General features: G+C 37.4%; 1 protein-coding gene and 1 pseudogene across 1 annotated transcript; both read left to right on the top strand.

Annotated features, from left to right (window-relative positions):
• Nucleotides 1-252: 252 nt before the first annotated feature.
• Nucleotides 253-12,839, top strand: LOC128603571 (scavenger receptor cysteine-rich type 1 protein M130-like). Its single transcript, XM_053618107.1, has 5 exons — nucleotides 253-360; nucleotides 6,031-6,060; nucleotides 8,003-8,317; nucleotides 9,499-9,777; nucleotides 11,834-12,839. The coding sequence occupies exons 1-5, from the start codon at nucleotides 330-332 to the stop codon at nucleotides 11,932-11,934; spliced, it is 756 nt and encodes a 251-aa protein (XP_053474082.1). The 5' UTR covers nucleotides 253-329; the 3' UTR covers nucleotides 11,935-12,839.
• On the top strand, nucleotides 7,399-7,959 carry LOC128603585 (protein FAM72A-like; annotated as a pseudogene).
• Nucleotides 12,840-19,925: the final 7,086 nt, after the last annotated feature.

Below are 19,925 nucleotides of genomic sequence, written 5' to 3'. Positions count from 1 at the left end.
CTGCCCACCCCCTTGATTTAACCATTTATTGTGGTTAGTTTCCAAATAGTAAACTGAATAAGATTATAAGTGTTACCAGCACAGGCAAAGGCAAATGTTAAGCATTCTCCTCAACTGCTCTGAGGTCAAATGAGAATTACAGTGACAATTACCATTATTATTTCTGTCAACCAGAAACAGGAAAAGTTACAAAAAAAAAAAAGGAAACTCCACCTCTTCAGCTTCATTATAACAAACAGCTATCATGATCTCCTGAGCTTTGCTGTGAGAGGGCAGCAGCAGTGAGCACTGTGATTAACACCAACCTGAATGACGCATCAAGGACCAGTATGCTAAGATTTCATCTCATTTTAATGCTTGGTAAGTTCAATATGCTTATCAATAATTGCTTTATGGCCTATTTAAAATATATATATATTATTATATTATTTCCATGCTGTATATATCTGGAGTGTGTGTTTAGTTAGTAGATACAGCACAGAGCTTTGCATGAAAGAATTTTGTATTGTTCACAAATGTATATATAAAAATGACATTTTATGATCTATATTTCATTACTGATATCACAATAATTCAGGACTGACACAATTATAATCTTATTTTGTGATGGCAAACTTTTGCAGTTGACTTTTTCACAAATTTTAATAATTGATTATTCATGTGAATTAAGCCACCAATATTTGACTAATCTGCTTAAACGTGGCTTATCGATGAGAACAGCTGTAACAAATATCACTTGGTACTTTTGTTTATCCCCCCCCCCCTAAATAATAAAATGTAAAACAAAACTATGAAAGATAACATTTAACATCATATTACTCTAATGAATTTGTCATCTAGGGCTAATGCAAGTATTGCCCCCTGTTAGAATAACAATAACCAAGATGAATCAGGAATGTATTTTAAATAAAAGCAAAAATTTGTGGATTTAAATGGGTATTTCTCTCTATCTCTTTATCTAAACTGTAATAAATCCAATAGATACTTTTCACATTAGCTAATTACTTTTATGACCTTTACATGAAATGTAATATGAGTCTAATTTTTTTCACTGATTTCCAGTGGAACTTGGTTTGTATTAAAACTCCCATAACTATACGGTGGTTGAGGGTGAATTTATCTGCTACTATCAAATCTCTGAATCAGCTCTGTTCATTTTAACACTCTACAGCAGTCACTAGGGAACCTCATATTTGTCAGTACATCCTCAGGCTTATCATACAGTATCAGTATGTTTTTTTGGCACTTGCACTTTCTATTGTCCTAAAGTCCAAACGCTGCTCTGCAAATAGTTGAAACCTTGCCCACCTTTTTTCCTGTAAATCTCATCATGGGGCCAGTTGCATTGGAGGCTAAATGCATGCAGCACTGAGGTCCATCTTAGATTCTTCTTCATGCTAATATTTCAACTGGTTTCTTTTATTTCATACAGATATGTAGCAAAGGCATTTTGGTCAGCATTTGGATAAAGTGAGACAATATATTTATACTGTATTTGTAATTTGATTATAACATCCCTGTTTTTGTATTTAAACTGTAACACATACATATTGTAACGACACAGGGAGGTGAGGCAGGAGCAGATGCCGGTCAACGTCTTTATTAGAACTTTAAATCAATAAACAAGGAAACGCGGTCTAGACAGGAACAGATAATCTGGCTTTAGACATGATCACTGGATGTGAGGCATGGAATAGAAACCGGACACGTAACCCAGTGGTTTTCAAAGTGGCGGCACCAGGGGGGGCCTCAACAATTTGGTGTGAAAAATAAATAAATACATGATTTTCTCTTTCTCACTCTCAGACAACCACACACATACAATCAATTCCTAATCTAATGTAATGTAAAGATGTAAGAAGTAATTATTGATTAAAAAAAGGGGGGCATATATTCAAAATTCTGTATATTTCATGTGTTTTAAAGTCATCTTGCAAAAGGGGGACCTCGGTCAAATGTTAATGCCATTTGGGGGGCCTTGCCCTGGAAAAGTTTGGGAACCCCTGACGTAACCAAGACCGCTTAGCATGCGTAGCATATTCACCGTTAAAACACTCAGTTAACATAACGTAAATATTGCGCGAAGTGCGCAGCTACAAGATGGGTTTAAATAACAAACACAATCAGACTGAAACACAGACACCTGGATTAAATCAAGACACACACTAGAAAATCAACCAATGCTTAAACAGAGGGAAACCCCAAACAAACAAAAGGCGCGTGTCCATATATAAGAGTCTCGTGCACGCGTCCTCTCTGCAGCAGTCTTTGCACTTCGACGCCGCAGCACCATCTGCCGGCGGGAACGTAACACATATATACAAAATTGCTGTTATTGTCACTGCTGCTGCCACTGGTGTGGACAAGATGGGTACATTGAGAAATAGAAGGGTATAGAAAATGTCATTTCATACCAATCCTTTAGATTTTAGATTGGTATGAAATCTAAAATCTTTTAGAAAAAAGACAAATGTGTTGTGTTGCTCCACTTCTCACTATTGGTTTCACTTTTCCACTATTACCTATTACTATTAATATTATAATTAACTCTGGTTAAGTAAGTGACCATTCATTTAAAAATCCATGTGGATAATTATTCATATTTGACATTATCAGTTATTCTGACTAATCGTTGCTGCTTTAGACCAAACAGTAGGCTTTTGTTAGAATTAGATTATTTATATGTTTAATTACAACTGTCTTTGAGAGGAAATTCTTTTCCAAGGCAAGGACAAGAATGATATAAATACAGTGTCCTCTGGAATCATTGTCACAATTTATTAAATAAATAAATAAATAAGTTATTATTATTATTATTACTATTATTATTATTAATAATAATAATAATAATAATAATAATAATAATAATACAATTATAGTCTTATAAGGTTCAGGGGCACTCATCCTCATGTTCTACACTGCAGTTCAGTGGATAATCCATATTCAAATACACAAGCATAGATATAGTGCTAACTACATTGTGTAGCTTGAGACTGTCACAACAGATGATAAATTAGCATGATACATGTTTTTCTATATTCAATTCAATTCCATTTTATTTGTATAGCTCTTTTAAGAATGGACAGTGTCACGAAGCAGCTTTATGCAAATATATCAGTTCTGGATATAAATTTTTATTTATAAATTTAAATCCCTAATGAGCAAGCCAGAGGAGACGGTGGCAAGGAAAAACTCCCTGAGAAGACATGAGGAAGAATCCTTGAGAGGAACCAAACTCAAAAGGGAACGCATCCTAATCTGGGTGACACCGATTATTATTATCATATTCTGCCTACCTGCACTTGCTTCTGTCTCTGCCTACAAAGCATGACAGTCACTTATTCTTTAATCACAGGAGAAACAACACCACAGCTCTGTTTATGACACTGTTTATTTGTAAAACACCCATCTGAGTGTCACGATTCCCCCTTTAAGCAGCGTGCTCTAAGCGCGAATGCGCGAGCACCTGCTTTTCCGTTGTTGACCGTAATGACATCTGGACACGTGTGTTTTGTTTATGTTTCTGTCATGTCTCCTCCCTGTTCTGTCATTGGCTGGGATTTCACGTGGGTCTGTATTGCTCTCAGCTGCTAGCAGTTTAGACGCTGATTATGTCCGCATATATACCGCACGCCTCCCAGCACACAGCGCGGAAGAGTATTGATAGCATAGTCATAGTCATAGTCATAGTCATAGTCATAGTCATAGTCATAGTCATAGTCATAGTCATAGTCATAGTCATAGTCATAGTCGGATTATCCGCTTCCAGTCCCTCGTCCTAGTTCGTTTCTCGTTTTGTTTACCGACCCTGTTTTCCGTGACCACGACTTAGAGTCCTGCCTTGCCCCGTGTATGCCTGTTTGCCAATCGCCTGACCTCTTGCATGTTTGTGGATTATGTTTTGGATCACGTGTTGGATTTGTCTGCCTGTCTCTCTTTCCAATAAACAACTGTTCATCCTGCACTTGCATCCGTCCTATCTCTGCTCCGTCACGATTCGTGACACTGAGCATTGTAATTTCATATTTGGATCAAATCTATTCACGCATAAAACTGTACACCTGTACCAACATGACCGATCAGGGTTCTTCAAATCTCGAGGTCCACTGTCCTGCAGAAATTAGCTCCAACCCTAATCAAACACACCTGAGCAAGCTAGCCAAGGTCTTCAGGATTACTAAAAAATTACAGGCAGGTAGGTTTGGAGGTTGGAGCTAAACTCTTCAGATTTGAAGAAGCCTGTGATAGATCAGGCTTCACTGTAGCCATTATCAAATGTAGTAAAGTTTTTGACCTCATTGACATGCATAAGCTATTGTATGTCAATCATAAACATAATTACTGTAAAATATTGATAATCTTTTATTATCTGTTATGCTTATATTACATATGTTCATTTGTCAAGTCTGATCAAGTCTGGGATAGTGGAATCTCAAACTCACAGTTTTGTTACAATAGAATGCTACTATAGAGGACATATTTCTGCATGCCATGTCACAGCAAACCAGTGAATACATTTCCCATCCTGCACAGCGACCTTCAAACATGGCCGCCATGGACTACACTTCCCACACACACACATGTTCACCTTCTCCGGAACACTATGCAGACACACCTGGTCCCACTCACAATCACACCACGCTGTATAAGAGACTGCTCATTCACAAAGACTTTGCAAAGTAATACGCACAGTTGCATTGTCTCTGTCATTTCCAAGCCTTGATAGCGTGTTGTTTATTCCGGTTTTGACCTAGTTCTCGTTACTCGTATTTGATTCTTGTCTTGCCTCGTTTATGCCTGTATGTTGATTGCTTGACCCCTTACCTGTTATTTCGACCATGCTATTGTCTCACGTTTAGGATTTATCTGCCTGCCTCTCTTCAATAAATCTCTTAACTGTGATTGCATCTGTCCTAAACCATTTATGTGGATTTCGTGACACTCTGAAAATTTCAGATTCATATATGGTCCCCCACCAGAGATATTCAACCCCGAAATGAGGGGAATTTAAAAAACATCACTTTCTTGCCCACATTTAAAAAAAGAAAAGAAAATTAGAGAAGTCTCAAACATGAAATGTTCTGCATGAACACTATACTTACCTACATGCCCCCTAAAAAATTTAGATTGAGACTCGAACTCTTCCCATTATGAATTGACCCTAAATGTGGAATGTGAGCAATGTGCTCATATATATATATATATATATATATATATATATATATATATACATATATATATATACATATACACACACACACACACACACATATACATACTGTGTGTGTGTGTGTGTGTGTATATATGTATATATATATATATATATATATATATATATATATATATATATACACACAGTATGTATAAGTGTACCTTGTAATGTACTCTAGAGATCTGTTTTTGTTCCAAGGAACTAGGACAATCCTGAGCCCGAGTTATTGAGGTTTCTGTAAACAGCTGTATAACCAAAATATGGCTGTTGTGGTTAAACCAAGTAAAATTAAAATAAAATAAAATAAAGAACTGCTGGTTTTACAATACCAATACATAGAGGTAATCACTCAAAAATGATTTTAAAATTACTTATGTTATAGAAGCTACAAACAGTCGTTCAATCACCAGCCCTTCTTTAAGTTAATAAGACAAAAAATGCTGTTTGTCATGTTATTGAGAAACTGCAAAGTGTAAATTCCTCTGTCATGTGGGTAAACTTAAAGCTATGGGTTTACTTAACTGTTACAAAGCACTGACACTGGAGACTCCTTCAAAAAATCTGGAATAAACAGAAAATTTTAATCATATTTGTAAGACTATGTGGGGCATTCACATAGTACTAGAATTTCTGAATGTGAAGTAACACTGTTGTTTCAGTTGTGACTGAATTGCAGGGACAATATAATATATTCTAATATAACTGAGGTTTATTTTAATTCAGTTTACTTTAAGATTATTAGACAAAAAGCAAAAGGCAGCTTTGGGTTTTTGCATCACTGGTTTAATGAAATTCCTCCTCTTGTTTTCTCTCCATAGCCAGTGCTCTTACTGCTTCCCTGCTGGCTGGTAAGTGTATTTTTCTTTTGAAGAAATTGGATTTGTTAAAATTTCCTTATATGAACTGCTTACTTCATGCAGGGTGCAGGGTGGTGGTAGCTCAATGGTTAAGACACTGGATTTCTGGTCAGAAGGTTGTTTAGTTTAAATCCCAACAGTACCAAGCCGCCACTGCTGGGCCCTTGAACAAGGCCCTTAACCCTCAACTGCTCAGTTGTATAAATGAGATAAATGCAAGTCGCTCTGAATAAGGGCGTCTGCAAATGCCATAAATGTAATTGCTTCAGGTCCTTCCACAGCATTTCTGTTTTATTAATCTTTAGCGTTTTTTTTTTTTTTTTTTGTGATCTTTAGCAAACTGCAGTAGTGCAGCAACGTTATTTTTGCAGAGCAGTGGTTTTCTCCTTGCAGCCCTGCCATGCACACAGTTGTTGTTCAGTGTTCTCCTGATGGTGAACTCATGAACATTAACATTAGTAAAGGTGAGAGTGACCTTTAGTTGGTTAGAACCCAGTTACCCTGGGTTCCGTTGTGACCTTGCGGACTCCTACACGTCTTGCTTTTGGAATGATCTTTGTTGGTAGACCACTCCAGGGGAGGGTAACAATGGTCGTGAACAGAGGCCGCCAACCACCCAAGGATGGAAACCGTTGTGCTGCTTTTAACTGCAAAACAATGTTTGCTAAAGGATGTGGCAGAAGTGCCCACGGGTTTATACAGACCATGTAACTATGAAGCACAAATGCGTCGTTGTAATCATAATCTTTAATAATCAACAGTAAAAATACAACATCAAAGTGTTACAGTTTTCTTTACAGCCTTTTACTCCTGCTGCAAAACCAATTCCGGTTTTATCTAACATTCAGTGGGATGATTATTTAATAATGCCCATGAGTAGGGCCATGTTCAGGCCTGCACTGCACAAAATACAAATCACACATGAAGAATTAATCCAAGACCACATTATATTCATCAGGTGTTTCACCGGTGTTGATCTGTAAATAGATTTTTTTTTTATTTTAATTTTTTTATTGAGATAACACGTGCACCGCTGGAGGGAATGCTACAATAAAGAGTACATGAGAGTCAAAAGAAATAACTAATTACACGTATAGAAACAGTGCATTGTGATGCTGTATATGCAGACTTTTTTTTTAAGTGACTGGATGGGTAAAAATTACTCACCAAGAAACAGATGCTTTCCCTATATATATATATATATATATATATATATATATATATATATATATATATATATTTATATTTATATTTATATATATATATATATATATATATATATATATATATATATATATAGATAGATAGATAGATAGATCAGTGATTACGACCCCTAGTGAGTTCAGAATGTTAGGGAAAACAAACATGGCGGTGCAGTTGCTTGACTGTTGGTGACTGTTCTGTTCATTGTGTTAAGTATTTTCAAAAGGAAGTAAGATGGAAGCAGTTTCTGCTTGATCTGATCTACAGGGTTTGTCTGATCGAGCTGCACAATGTCTACGTTGAATTTTAAGAGTAAGTGTATTGCTCAAGTGAACTGCAATTACTGCGACAGTCTTCTGTGTACAAGAGGCATGGAAGCTGTTGTTGCAGGCTGCTATTCGACAGAAAGCTGTAAATGCAAATTAAGAGGCATCGCCTGCCTGAAGTGTGGAAATGTTGTGGGGTATCATGTAGCGGCTGGATGCAACAGGAGTGAATCTGTTGCTGTGGGGAGATCTACCGGAGTTGGATGGGAAGTGAGGACGAGTGCACAGACAGCCTTTCAGAAGAGGAATCCCCAGAAAAAAACTCTTTAAAAATCTTTTTTGATGAAGGATTATGGAATGACAGAAATGGACTCATATTAATTCAAGTGATGTAATATTGCAATATTGTAATGAGATTCATTAAGATGAATTAAGAGTAACATGTATTTTGCTGTTTGTCCTAGATGGCGCTAATATACGACTCGCTGGTGGCAGTCACTCCTGCGCTGGTAGAGTGGAAGTCTATCATAATTACCAGTGGGGAACAGCGTGTGATGATGACTGGGACATAAATGATGCGCAGGTGGTGTGTAGACAGCTTGGATGTGGTAATGCTGTCAGCGCTCATCAAAGTGCCCACTTTGGTCGCGGAAGTGATCCAATATGGCTGGATGATGTTCGGTGTTCTGGAAGTGAAAGCACCATCACACAGTGCTCTCATAGAGGATTTGGTACACACGACTGCGACCATAGTGAAGATGCTGGTGTTACTTGCTCAGGTACAGAAACACTCTTATATTATGACCTTGTTATCAATGTAATTACATTTATATTGTATTGATTAACATTTGTTAGTTAGTTTGACAATTTTTTAAAATGAATTAATTTGCTGACACCTTAGTCATTTTAGTAAATGTCATTCAACTTAAGTGGATACAGATCTTCAGAACAGAGTAACAACAGCTACAAATTCCACAATGTTGAAGTTGGCTGGCTGTCATTTTAGCAGCTAGATAGATTATATACGAGAACTAAAATATTTTAAGTGTTATGCATGCCAAACACGTTAGATACTAAATGATAGTAAACACTTGGGGGCGTGCGGGTATAGGATTAAGTGTTTAAATGTAATCTATTTTATAAATCTTAAATAAATGTTAGTCTTCTCTGATGATCTGCTCTTTAATCCAATGGATTATAATAGATTATTCAGATTATTAGCTGTTTATTTCATGAATGTAAATGTCTCACTGTGAATGTACATACATGCTTTAATCCTTTCTAATGTTCTACATATGAATTTAAGTCATGTTGTTAATTTTTTTTTTATTAAGTCAAGTTGAACTTTCATTCTTTCAATAAAGTCTGGTCTGGCCTGCACTTATTAAGCTTAAAAATTTTATATTGGATGCAATCATTTTGAGGGGAAAAAATGATTTTTCACAACTGGTTTTATTCCGAATATTATTTCCCTTTATATCTCATGATCAAACTGATGGACACAGAAATCAATCATTAGTAAAACCTGCTCTCATTTTATGTAATAAATCAGAGCGTAATCAGGTCAGACTGGTGAATGGTCCGAGTAACTGTTGTGGTCGAGTGGAGATCCAGCACAATGGCCATTGGGGAACAGTGTGTGATGATTATTGGGACTTAAAGGATGCGGAGGTGGTGTGTAGACAGCTTGGATGTGGTAAAGCAGTCAGCGCTCCTCATAATGCCCACTTTGGTCAGGGAAGTTAACCAACCTGGCTGGATGATGTTCAGTGTACTGGAACTGAGAGTGCATTAGATCAGTGCTCACACAGTGGATTTGGAGTAGAGAACTGTGGACATGGAGAAGATTCTGGAGTCGTGTGCTCAAGTAGGCTTTTGTTGTTGTTAATTTTTTTGTTACAATACCCTGTTTAACGTAAACACATTTACAAAATTATTAAATATATTTCTTTATTACTAGACATGCAGAGTCCTACATTGACTCAGATCTCCCCAAACTCTGTGGTCTCACCTGGAGAAGTCCTTCAGTTCAGATGTTCCACACCCAGCCCAACATGCATCTCTGTAGACTTCAGTTTGTATAAATCTGGAACATCAATAGAGAAGCAAACTGCAGAATCTACAACAACATTTAATCTGACTGTAGATGCCTCACATCAGGGCCAGTACACCTGTGACTACTCCTATAGGGAAAGTAACTCCACATCATCCAAGAGCAACTCCATTAACATCACTGTAGGTATGTGCAGAGAGGATTATACTTAACAGTGTTTTGTCACTAATTAATTGTTAATGTCCTTCAAATAATTGTCATTGTTTACCCATAATATACATGTTATTTAAATTGTATTAACAAGACTAATGCATGCACACTGTTACTCAGTGATCGCTGAATAGGAGAACGAAAATTTTGGTGTCATGCTGTTATAGGGAAATAATCAAGCAGGAGGTGGTAAATTAAATTAATTCACTTGCCTATAATAATACATCCATAAGTGTTTTTTTCCTCTTATACCGCAGCAATATACCAACAATTTATATAATAAATACATTTTATTGATTTTTATAAATATTAAAGGATGATACGTGATGTGTTCAGAGTTTTATTTATTGGAATGTCCATGAAACAAGTTTGTAGCAGCTATAGAAAATCATTACAACGTGCTGACACTGGAGATTCCTTCTATAAATGTACATTAAACATCCCCTTATAGAAAACTACCGCGCATGAATAAGTATCTCTTTCCTATTATAAATAAATACCTTGTATTTATATAAGTATTGAATGCATCAACATTTTTTTCAGTAAGTATATTTCCAATGAGGTTATTCACATGAAATTTTCACAGGTCATCAGTATTAACTCAAGAAATCCACAAATATAAAGAATTCACAACATAAATAAAGTCCATAAATAAAGTATCCATAAACAGTATTGAACACGCTATGAAAAAGCCGTTCTCCAAGGCAAGGTAAGGCAAGGAACCAGCTGAAATCCGTAAGAAGTTAGAAAGTAATTATAACTCCTATCTGTGCAGATTAATATCAGCTGGGTTCGTAAATTGATGGTCTGTAAAAAGGCTTTTCGCTAAGAAGGTGTCACACAAGAAACATCTCATGATGGGTAAAAGCAAAGAGCTCTCCCAAGACCTTCGCAACCTTATTGTTGCGAAACATATTGGTGGAATCAATTACAGACATATTTTAAAACTTCTGAATCTTCCAGTAAGCACCATTGGGGCCATTATCTGCAAGCACAGTAGCCTGCTCAAGGTGTTGCTGTTTATCGACAACACGGAGCATGTCAAAAGAAGATGAACCTCACAGACAATAAATGTAATACAATGCAGTGTGAGTGACACGAATGAAGGTAAGACTTGCTTTAATTCAATACGTAGATGGTCAGGAAATGCCAGTCCCTTCTCCAATTTCTGTTTGAAATGTACTCATGGCTAAAAGTCCTAGAATATAGATCAACTAAAACTGGGCAAACAAAATCGATTGATGAGCCACAACATAAAGTTGTCCTCCCTCTCAACATAAAGTTTCCAGGACCCTAAAAACACATTCCTCCCTCCACAAAGCTGCCTGAGCCAAATCTTTAAAAAGGCATAATCCCAATCGATTTTTAAACATGCCATTTTATTATTTTATTTTCATTACCTCCTAGGCTATGGAGACATGAACATTTTCCACTTCAATCCACCTTTAGAAGTAGTCAACTGCCAGAAGATAGGTCTTTTATTCGCAAGAAAGGTCTACCCCAACTTTTCACCAGGGCCACTTGCATCGTGCTGATTAGAGTGCTGCTGTGCTCTAGCCCTACATTTAGATATTCCCACGTCCTTCATGCTTCTTTCTAGCATTTCTGCTTGTTAACGGAGTAATAATCTAATCAAATAATAAAAGCTGACGAGATGTTTAACATTAATGGAAGGATCTTCATTGTCAACACTGTAACAGTCAAGGGTTAAGCTGTAAGTTTACAATTTCTGACACGGTCTTTAGGACAGAGTTCACACTTTTTGAGAAAAAAGGGACTGATGTACAACAAGTGATAGCAAGAAATAACTTGTTTAACAGACATTCCACAACTTTAAAGCTAACTATAAATGGATAAAATGTATGATGTGTCATTCTGTAATTAATAAAGAAAAATTATTAGCAAATTGCTGTGGTATAAAAAGAATTAAACACAGGAAAGTGTGTTTTTTTTCTTGCTTGTTTTATTCTTGCAGAATTGAATATGCATTGATATGGAAATAACCTCGCATCTTTTTGTGTGTATCTTTTAGTCTTGGGTCCGAATCCACCTTTGTCGAGTTCAAGTCAAGACCAAGTCCTTAACCAATCGAGTCCAAAAGGGGCCGAGTTGGACTTAACTCCAAGTCCTTAATAGCAGATCCAGAGTCGAGTCCGGCCGAGTCCAGAAAGTAATTCAATTGAAAAAAGATTTGAAATTGCAGTTGTAAACTCAACACTGAGCTGTTAAATTAACATTTTAACCTAACGGGATTAAAAGTACCCCACAACTCTAGCATTTTCACACAATCATTTTACAGATTCCAGAAACACAAGCAAGAGTCTTCAAGAAAAGAACGAGACAAGTGCAAAACCTTACTGTGAAATCACAGAAACCATTTTCCACCAGAAGGAAAGTGGACAGTGGATTTTCCATTGATAATATGCTCTTATTTTAATTACATGTGGCTCTTTTTTTAATTGCAAGTTACATGGATTTCAAAATCACATTCAGTCTATAAAAATACTATTATATTGTAGCTATGTGCCTGCATCATATTGCATCACTTTATTGTTTTTACTCACTAGTTTAGTAGTCATCTAAATGATCAAGTATGGAATCTGGGCAGTGTTTACTTTTGTTACTATTGCTCAATACATATGGTATAGTATGTATGTGCTATATGTATGCATGTACGCATGTACAGATATATGGAAATAAATAAGTACGCCCCATGGAAATTGTTGCCTTCTTTGACGTATTTGGATGAGCAAACATTTGATTACAAACTGTGCCTATTAATAAAGTTGATATTCTTGAACAAAACCACAAGGAAAATTAGCTTTTCAGTCATTTATTCAACAGAAATATCAACAGATGTGATGAAAGAAAAAGTGTGGAAAAAGTAAGTACACCCTTGGACTTACAATTATAACATAGGCTAAAAGATAACCTCTGCTTTTAAAATCAAGCACTGCTGAGATATTTTTGAAATGTTGATGTAAACTGGCTATCAAAGGTTCTGGAGATGTTCCTGCATTTTGACATTTTATATGTCTGTGGAATTAAGTAATTAGTTGTTCGGAGCTCCCTCAGTTCACAGGAACCCAAGCAATTATTTGCCTTACCTGCCCTGTAGCTCCACCCTGCCCCAGTACAAAACTCAATAGCCCTGTCGTGTCTTTCTCTAAGAGTGTCATGAGAATTTTTTTTGGTTCTGTTGCACTTTTGTGGGATTTTTTAAATTTAGTTTTGCTTACATGGCTCCACCTGCTACATTTTGCTCCACCTGCCCTCTTAGAGCAATGCGTGACTGCAAATCAATACTGCAGGTTCTACTGACTAGTCACCTTTGTCCTCTGATGGAACATGACGGGCGTGATCTCTTCCTGGATAATTCCTCCCTCATCCAGGATTTACTGAATTCTTTTTATGAGGACAGAAATGACATAAATCATATGCTATGGCCTTCTTAGTTATCAGATCTCAGTACAGTTGAACACCTGTGGGAGATTCTCCACCACCACCATCAAAACACTTCATACCTCCAGATGAAATGGGTCAGTTTATACTGGAAGTGCTACAAATTCAATGTACATACCAGCAATATAGTCCTTCAGTGTAAATTTAAATAATCAATCTCATAAAGTCGTCAGTCTTGTTAAATCCGTCTCGTTAGGAAATCAGTCTCATAAAATTTTGATTAGAAATTAAAAACACAAACTTTTAAATAAATCAAAATCAAATTTATCTGAGAGAAATGAATGACTTTCTGAAAGGCTTCATTCGAAGCAGTTTGTCGTCGTGCATACGTACGGTTCAGTCGGCTTTATAACTCCGGCCATCCAACAAGGTTGAAAGCAAAAGGAACTTGCACAAAAAGGGGAGAACAAACATGTGCACTGTTGCTGAGAGGATTTTGATTCTCCAAGAGATCTGAGTTGTCCTCTTATTGTGGTCACACCATGAGGGTCAGACCAAACCAGCCTTCTCTCATCATGCCGCCTAAGAGTGTGATGAGATTTCCTCTCTTTTGCAGTCCATCCAGTGTGAGTGTCAGACCTGAGAGAGAGCTGGACAACATCTCTTCGGTCCTTTTGAGTGTTTTTTTGTTTTGTTTTTTTTTTTACCTGTGTGACGTATCAGGTTGTGTTCTGGTTATTGTCAGAATATAGTAATGAAAGGGTGCCCCCTATCTGTTGATGCCTGGTACTTACACCTCAGCAGCACACTTTAATTCTGTTTTTTTTTTTCCTTTAATTTGTCACCCATCTGTAAAAAGCGGAAGTGGATACTTTTGACACTTCAGACAGGGTTTTCCAACAAGTGATATGAAGTACTGCATGTACAGCAAAAAAAAAAAAAAAAGGGGGGGGGGGGTTCAAGAAAGTCCATGAAACATGTTAGTCTCTGTTATAACTTACAGTATAGTATCTATACACAGTGATTCCCTAACCAGTCCTAACCAGTGGTTCCCTAACACTCTCTCTCTCTCTCTCTCTCTCTCTCTCTCTCTCTCTTAAGACAAAAAAAAAACTCCTCTGTTTTGAATGTCAGAATGGTGAAACTGGGGACTCCTTCCATAAATGTCAAATAAATGTTGCCATACAGAAAGCTTAACAAGCATAAAAAAAACAATTCCCATTCTTCTTTGTAAAAACAATAACTCATTTTTAAAATACATGGAGAGCACTGTACTAATTACATGCACAAATACATATGTACACGTATACACACGTTTAAAATAAAACAAAACAATAAAGCAATAAAAATGTATATAGAGGTTGAAAATGTGTGAGATTCATTACCACAAAGATCATCGTCTCTGGACCTCTTCCCACATACAGACGTGGAGTTCAGTAGACTTCTCGCTTTGAATGACTGGTTAGTTTATTAGTGTAATGAACAGAATATGCTGTTTGTTAATAACTGGAATCTGTTCTGTGAGCGTTCTAGGTTGTTACAAATACATTTTGAAATTGTTTTTCAAATACATAGAAAATTTCTGAAAGTTTGATTTAGTAACCTAATTAATATAAAAGTAGATCATATCGAATGCACATCCAGCACCTTTGATCTGATGCTAGGACTATTAAACATTAGATCTCTCGCGTCTAAGGCTCTTATTGTTAACGAAATCATTTCTGATCAGGAATGTAATTTAATGTGTTTAACAGAAACTTGGATTAAACCAAATGAGTACATAGCATTAAATGAAGCCAGTCCTCCTGGATACAGCTATGTACATCAGCCTCGTTCAACTGGTAGAGGAGGAAGTGTTGGTCTCATCCATAGTCAAAATCTAGGCATCACACAAAAACCTAGTCAAAAATTCAACTCTTTCGAAATTCTTTATACCAGTATAACTTATATAGCCACAAAAAATAAGTCAATTCCTCTAATTATTATTTACAGGCCCCCAGGGCCAGATACTGAATTCCTTAGTCAATTTGCAGACTTTATCTCAAACTTGGTTGTTTCAGTAGATAATGCATTAATCGTTGGTGATTTTAATATTCATTTTGTCCATCTTAGATTCAGTACGGGTTAATCAGAACGTAATCGGACTTACTCATAATGGTGGTCACACTCTTGACCTCATACTAACATACGGATTAAATATAGAAAATATTGTCATTTTTCCACAGTCTGAAGTTGTCTCAGACCATTATCTTATCTCGTTCATAATACGTATTGATCTTAATATTTCCACCTCGCCTCGCTACCGCGTGAAACGTACTTTCACATCAGCTACTGCACCAAGCTTCATAAATAACCTCTCAGAAACATCAATTAGATTTGGACCACCGTCTGATCTCATAGAACTTGATCAGGCGACTGAATGCTTACAGTCAACACTCCGCTACACGCTAGATAGAGTGTCTCCACTCAAAAGAAAATTAATTCGAGAGAAAAAACTAGCACCCTTTATAACGATAAAACACGTACCTTAAAACAGACCGCTTGACAATTAGAACATAAATGATGTCCAACCAAACTGGTAGTATTTCAAACAGCATGGAAGGAGAGACTACTGAACTATAGACAATCTCTTAACGATGCTAGAAAAGTCTCTCTCTCCACCTTAATAGGAGATAACAAAAACAATCTGAGATTTCTATTCAACACAGTAGCAAAATTAACTAGGAATAAAACCACTACAGAAAGAAGCACTCAATCATTACATAGCAGCGAAGATTTCATGAAATTTTTCATTGGTAAGATTGAAAATATTAGATGTGAAATTCAGGCTATTAAATTAAAACCAGACAGTATTATAACTAACCCTATAGATGATAATATAGCAATATCAGATCAATGTTTAGAATGTTTTACTCCCCTTAGAGAGACCGAACTAGCTTCATTAATCTCTTCAGCCAATTCATCAACTTGCATACTAGACCTACATGTTTCCTTGGAGTAATTGAATCGCTTTTAAATATAATCAATTCTTCCCTTAGCATTGGCTGTGTACCTAAATCACTTAAATTAGCAGTTATTAAACCCCTGATTAAAAAACCTGACCTTGACCCCTCTCAACTGTCCAGCTATAGACCTATATCAAATTTCCCCTACATCTCCAACATATTAGAAAAGGTTGTAGCACAGCAGCTATGCTCGTCTTTGCATAGGAACAACATTCATGAAATGTATCAGTCAGGATTTAGACCTCATCATAGCACAGAGACAGCGTTAGTTAAAGTAGTAAATGACCTACTATCAGGGTTGATACTGCAATGATACTCCTACTACAATGGCCTCTGATCAGGGTTGTGTCTCTCTGCTTGTGTTACTTGACCTTAGTGCAGCTTTTGATACTATAGATCATACTATTCTCCTTGATAGATTAGAAAACGTTGTTGGCATTAAGGGAACAGTCCTCTCCTGCCTCAGGTCTTAATAGATTGATCATTATCAGTTCATAGATGTAAATGAAGACTTCTCCACGCATACCGGGGTTAAATTTGGTGTTCCACAAGTTTCTGTATTAGGCCCACTGCTTTTTACTTTATATATGCTACCTCTAGGTCAAATTATTTGTAAACATGGAATTAGCTTCCACTGTTATACTGATGATATACAGTTGTATGTTTCAGCGAAGCCAGAGGACAGACAGCAGCTTAATAAAGTTGAAGATTGTGTAAAGGACATTAGACGTTGGATGCTAACTAACTTCCTCTTACTTAATTCTGATAAGACAGAAGTACTTGTGTTAGGACCATGTGTAGCTAGAAGTAAGCCTTCTGATGTCATAGTAACTCTGGATGGTCTTTCTGTTTCATCATGTGCAGCAGTAAAAGACCTTGGTGTGATTATTGACTCCAGTCTATCATTTAATGCTCATGTAGATAATATTACTAGGATAGCCTACTTTCATCTCAGAAATATTTCTAAGATAAGAAATATATGTCACTACATGATGTCACTAAATGATGCAGAAATATTAGTTCATGCATTCGTCACCTCTAGACTAGATTACTGTAATGCCTTACTGTCTGGATGTTCCAGTAGGTGCATAAACAAACTCCAGTTAGTCCAGAACGCAGCTGCTAGAGACTAGAGATCCTGATCCTTTCTGCTCTCTGGACCTACCTGATCTGTTTCGGATGTCCTGCCTCTGGATGGAGCTCTCATCTACTCCAATTCCAGATTGCTGGGACTACGGCCTCTTCAAAGGGCAAACAGACTGCATATAAAACCATAATTAAATTTTTCACACTATCTGTTGTTACCCAGATGAGGATGGGTTCCCTTCTGAGTCTGGTTCCTCTCAAGGTTTCTTCCTCTCAACATCTTAGGAAGTTTTTCTTTGCCACCGTCACCACCGGCTTGCTCAGTTGGGATAAATTTGCACTTTTAATATCGTATACCGTCTTTATATATTTCAGTAAAGCTGCTTTGAGACAATATCTATTGTAAAAAGCGCTATACAAATAAAATTGAATTGAATTGAATTGCATTTTTGGACATGCCGATCAGCCTATAATGCATGTCTTTGGACTGGGTGAGGAAACCGGAGTAGCTGGAGGAAAACCCGAAGCATGGGGAGAGCATTCCAACTCCGCAAACACAGGGCCATGATACTGTGTATATATTTCTGTAAAGCTTTTTTTGTGGCAATGTCCATTGTTGAAAGTTGAACTATTCAAATAATAATGAATTCGAATTGCATTGAACTCATCAAAACATTCAGTTAGCCCTGGATGGGGATGGAGTTTGTCCAGCAAATCCCACATATGCTCAATCAGAGGCCAGGTCTTCACCTTTAGCTCTTTGTCATGTTCCTCACTGATTAGTACCTACCAAAAGTGGTCCAAGGAAGGATAACCAGTAAACTGGTGACAGGGTCATGGGTGCCCGAGGCTCACTGATGCACACGGGGAATGGACACTAGCCCATCTTGTCTGATCCCACAGAAGAGCTACTGTAGGTCAAATTGCTGAAAATGTTAATGCTGGCTATGACAGAAAGGTGTCAGACACACTGCTGACCCCTGTCCACCACCAAAAGTGCCTACAATGGGCACGTGAGGATGAGAACCGGAGCATGAATGATGGAATGGAAAAAGGTGGCCTGGTTTGATAAATCACGTTTTTTTTTTTACATCATATGGATGACCAGGTGCCTGACTTACCTGGGGATGAGATAGCACCAGGATGCACTATGGGAAGAAGGCCAGCCGGCAGAGGCAGTGTGATGCTCTGGGCAATGTTCTCCTGAGAAACCTTGGGTCCTGACATTTGAGTGGATGTTACCTTGCACTGTTTGTGCTGTTGCAGACCAAGTACAAACCAGTGGTCTCTTTCAGCAGCATAACGCATCCTGCAACACTGCAGAAATAGTTCAGGAATGGTTTGAGGAACATGACAAAGAGTTCAAGGTGTTGACTTGGCCTCCAATTTCCCCAGATCTAAATCCAATCAAGCAGCTGTGGGAAGTGCTTGACGAACAAGTCCGGTCCATGGAGGCCCCACCTCACAACTTACAGGACTTAAAGGATCGGCTGCTACTCTGTTGGTGCCAGATACCACAGCACACCTTCAGAGGTCTTGTGGAGTCTAGTGTAGTCTAGTCTAGTGTAGTCTAGTCTGTGTGTGTGTATATATATATATATATATATATATATATATATATATATATATATATATATATATATATATATATACAGTATCTCACAAAAAGAGAACACCCCTCACATTTTTGTAAATATTTGATTATATCTTTTCATGTGACAACACTAAAGAAATGATACTTTGCTACAATGTAAAGTTGTGAGTGTACAGCTTGTGTAACAGTGTAAATTTGCTGTCCCCTCAAAATAACTCAACACACAGCCATTAATGTCTGATCCGCCCCACAGATGCTCGATAGGGTTTAGGTCTGGAGACATGCTTGGCCAGTCCATCACCTTCACCCTCAGCTTCTTTAGCAAGGCAGTGGTCGTCTTGGAGGTGTGTTTGGTGTCGTTATCATGCTGGAATACTGCATACTGATCATGCTCTGCTTCAGTATGTTACAGTTCATGTTGGCATTCATGGTTCCCTGCTGTGTTAGGGAACTGTGGGAGGTGTGCGCACGCTACACAAACACTCACTCAGTCAGCAAGATATAAACACAACTTCATTAAATTTTCATGCTCAGAGTTTCGCTCGTTCTCCTCCCACTGATCAACGTCTCTCCACTCTCTCATCCTCATCCTTACTTCCTCTCTTCCTCTGTTCCTCGCAATCTCACACACATACAACAACTACACACACACACAACTACACACACACACAACAACTACACACACACACAACAACTACACACACACACACTCTTTCAACAACTGCAGCCTTACTCTTTTGTCTCGTACTCATTTGATCTCGAATCAGACGGTCACAGAAAGCACCAAAGTTACACGACTGAATTTTCAATCTTATATTAGACATATTGTTCAATCGATTCTGACTCCTTACAGTAAGTAATCTGTAATGTGTATTGTTGAAACCTCTAGCCCAATACCGAGTGTGTAATGCCTTTTATTTCTCTCCTTCACCATATGAACTAACAACTGACTGACGTGCTCTGGACTGTTATGTTATACTGCCCTCTAGTGGTTACATTAATATGTAGAATATATATTAATGCAGGCATACATTGGC

The sequence above is a fragment of the Ictalurus furcatus genome, chromosome 2 (assembly GCF_023375685.1).
Source record: "Ictalurus furcatus strain D&B chromosome 2, Billie_1.0, whole genome shotgun sequence".
Lineage (NCBI taxonomy): Eukaryota > Metazoa > Chordata > Actinopteri > Siluriformes > Ictaluridae > Ictalurus > Ictalurus furcatus.
The sequence above is the reverse complement of the archived record's forward strand: the minus strand, read 5'-3'. Positions and strand labels throughout refer to the sequence as shown.

What these genes read in the sequence shown, in the direction of transcription:
- LOC128603571 (XM_053618107.1), top strand. Translation starts at nt 330, where the DNA reads ATGCTAAGATTTCATCTCATTTTAATGCTTG. An exon ending in TCATCTCATTTTAATGCTTG is followed by an intron (nt 361 to 6,030) that starts GTAAGTTCAATA and finishes TTCTCTCCATAG; the next exon opens with CCAGTGCTCTTACTGCTTCC. An exon ending in TGCTGGTGTTACTTGCTCAG is followed by an intron (nt 8,318 to 9,498) that starts GTACAGAAACAC and finishes CTTTATTACTAG; the next exon opens with ACATGCAGAGTCCTACATTG.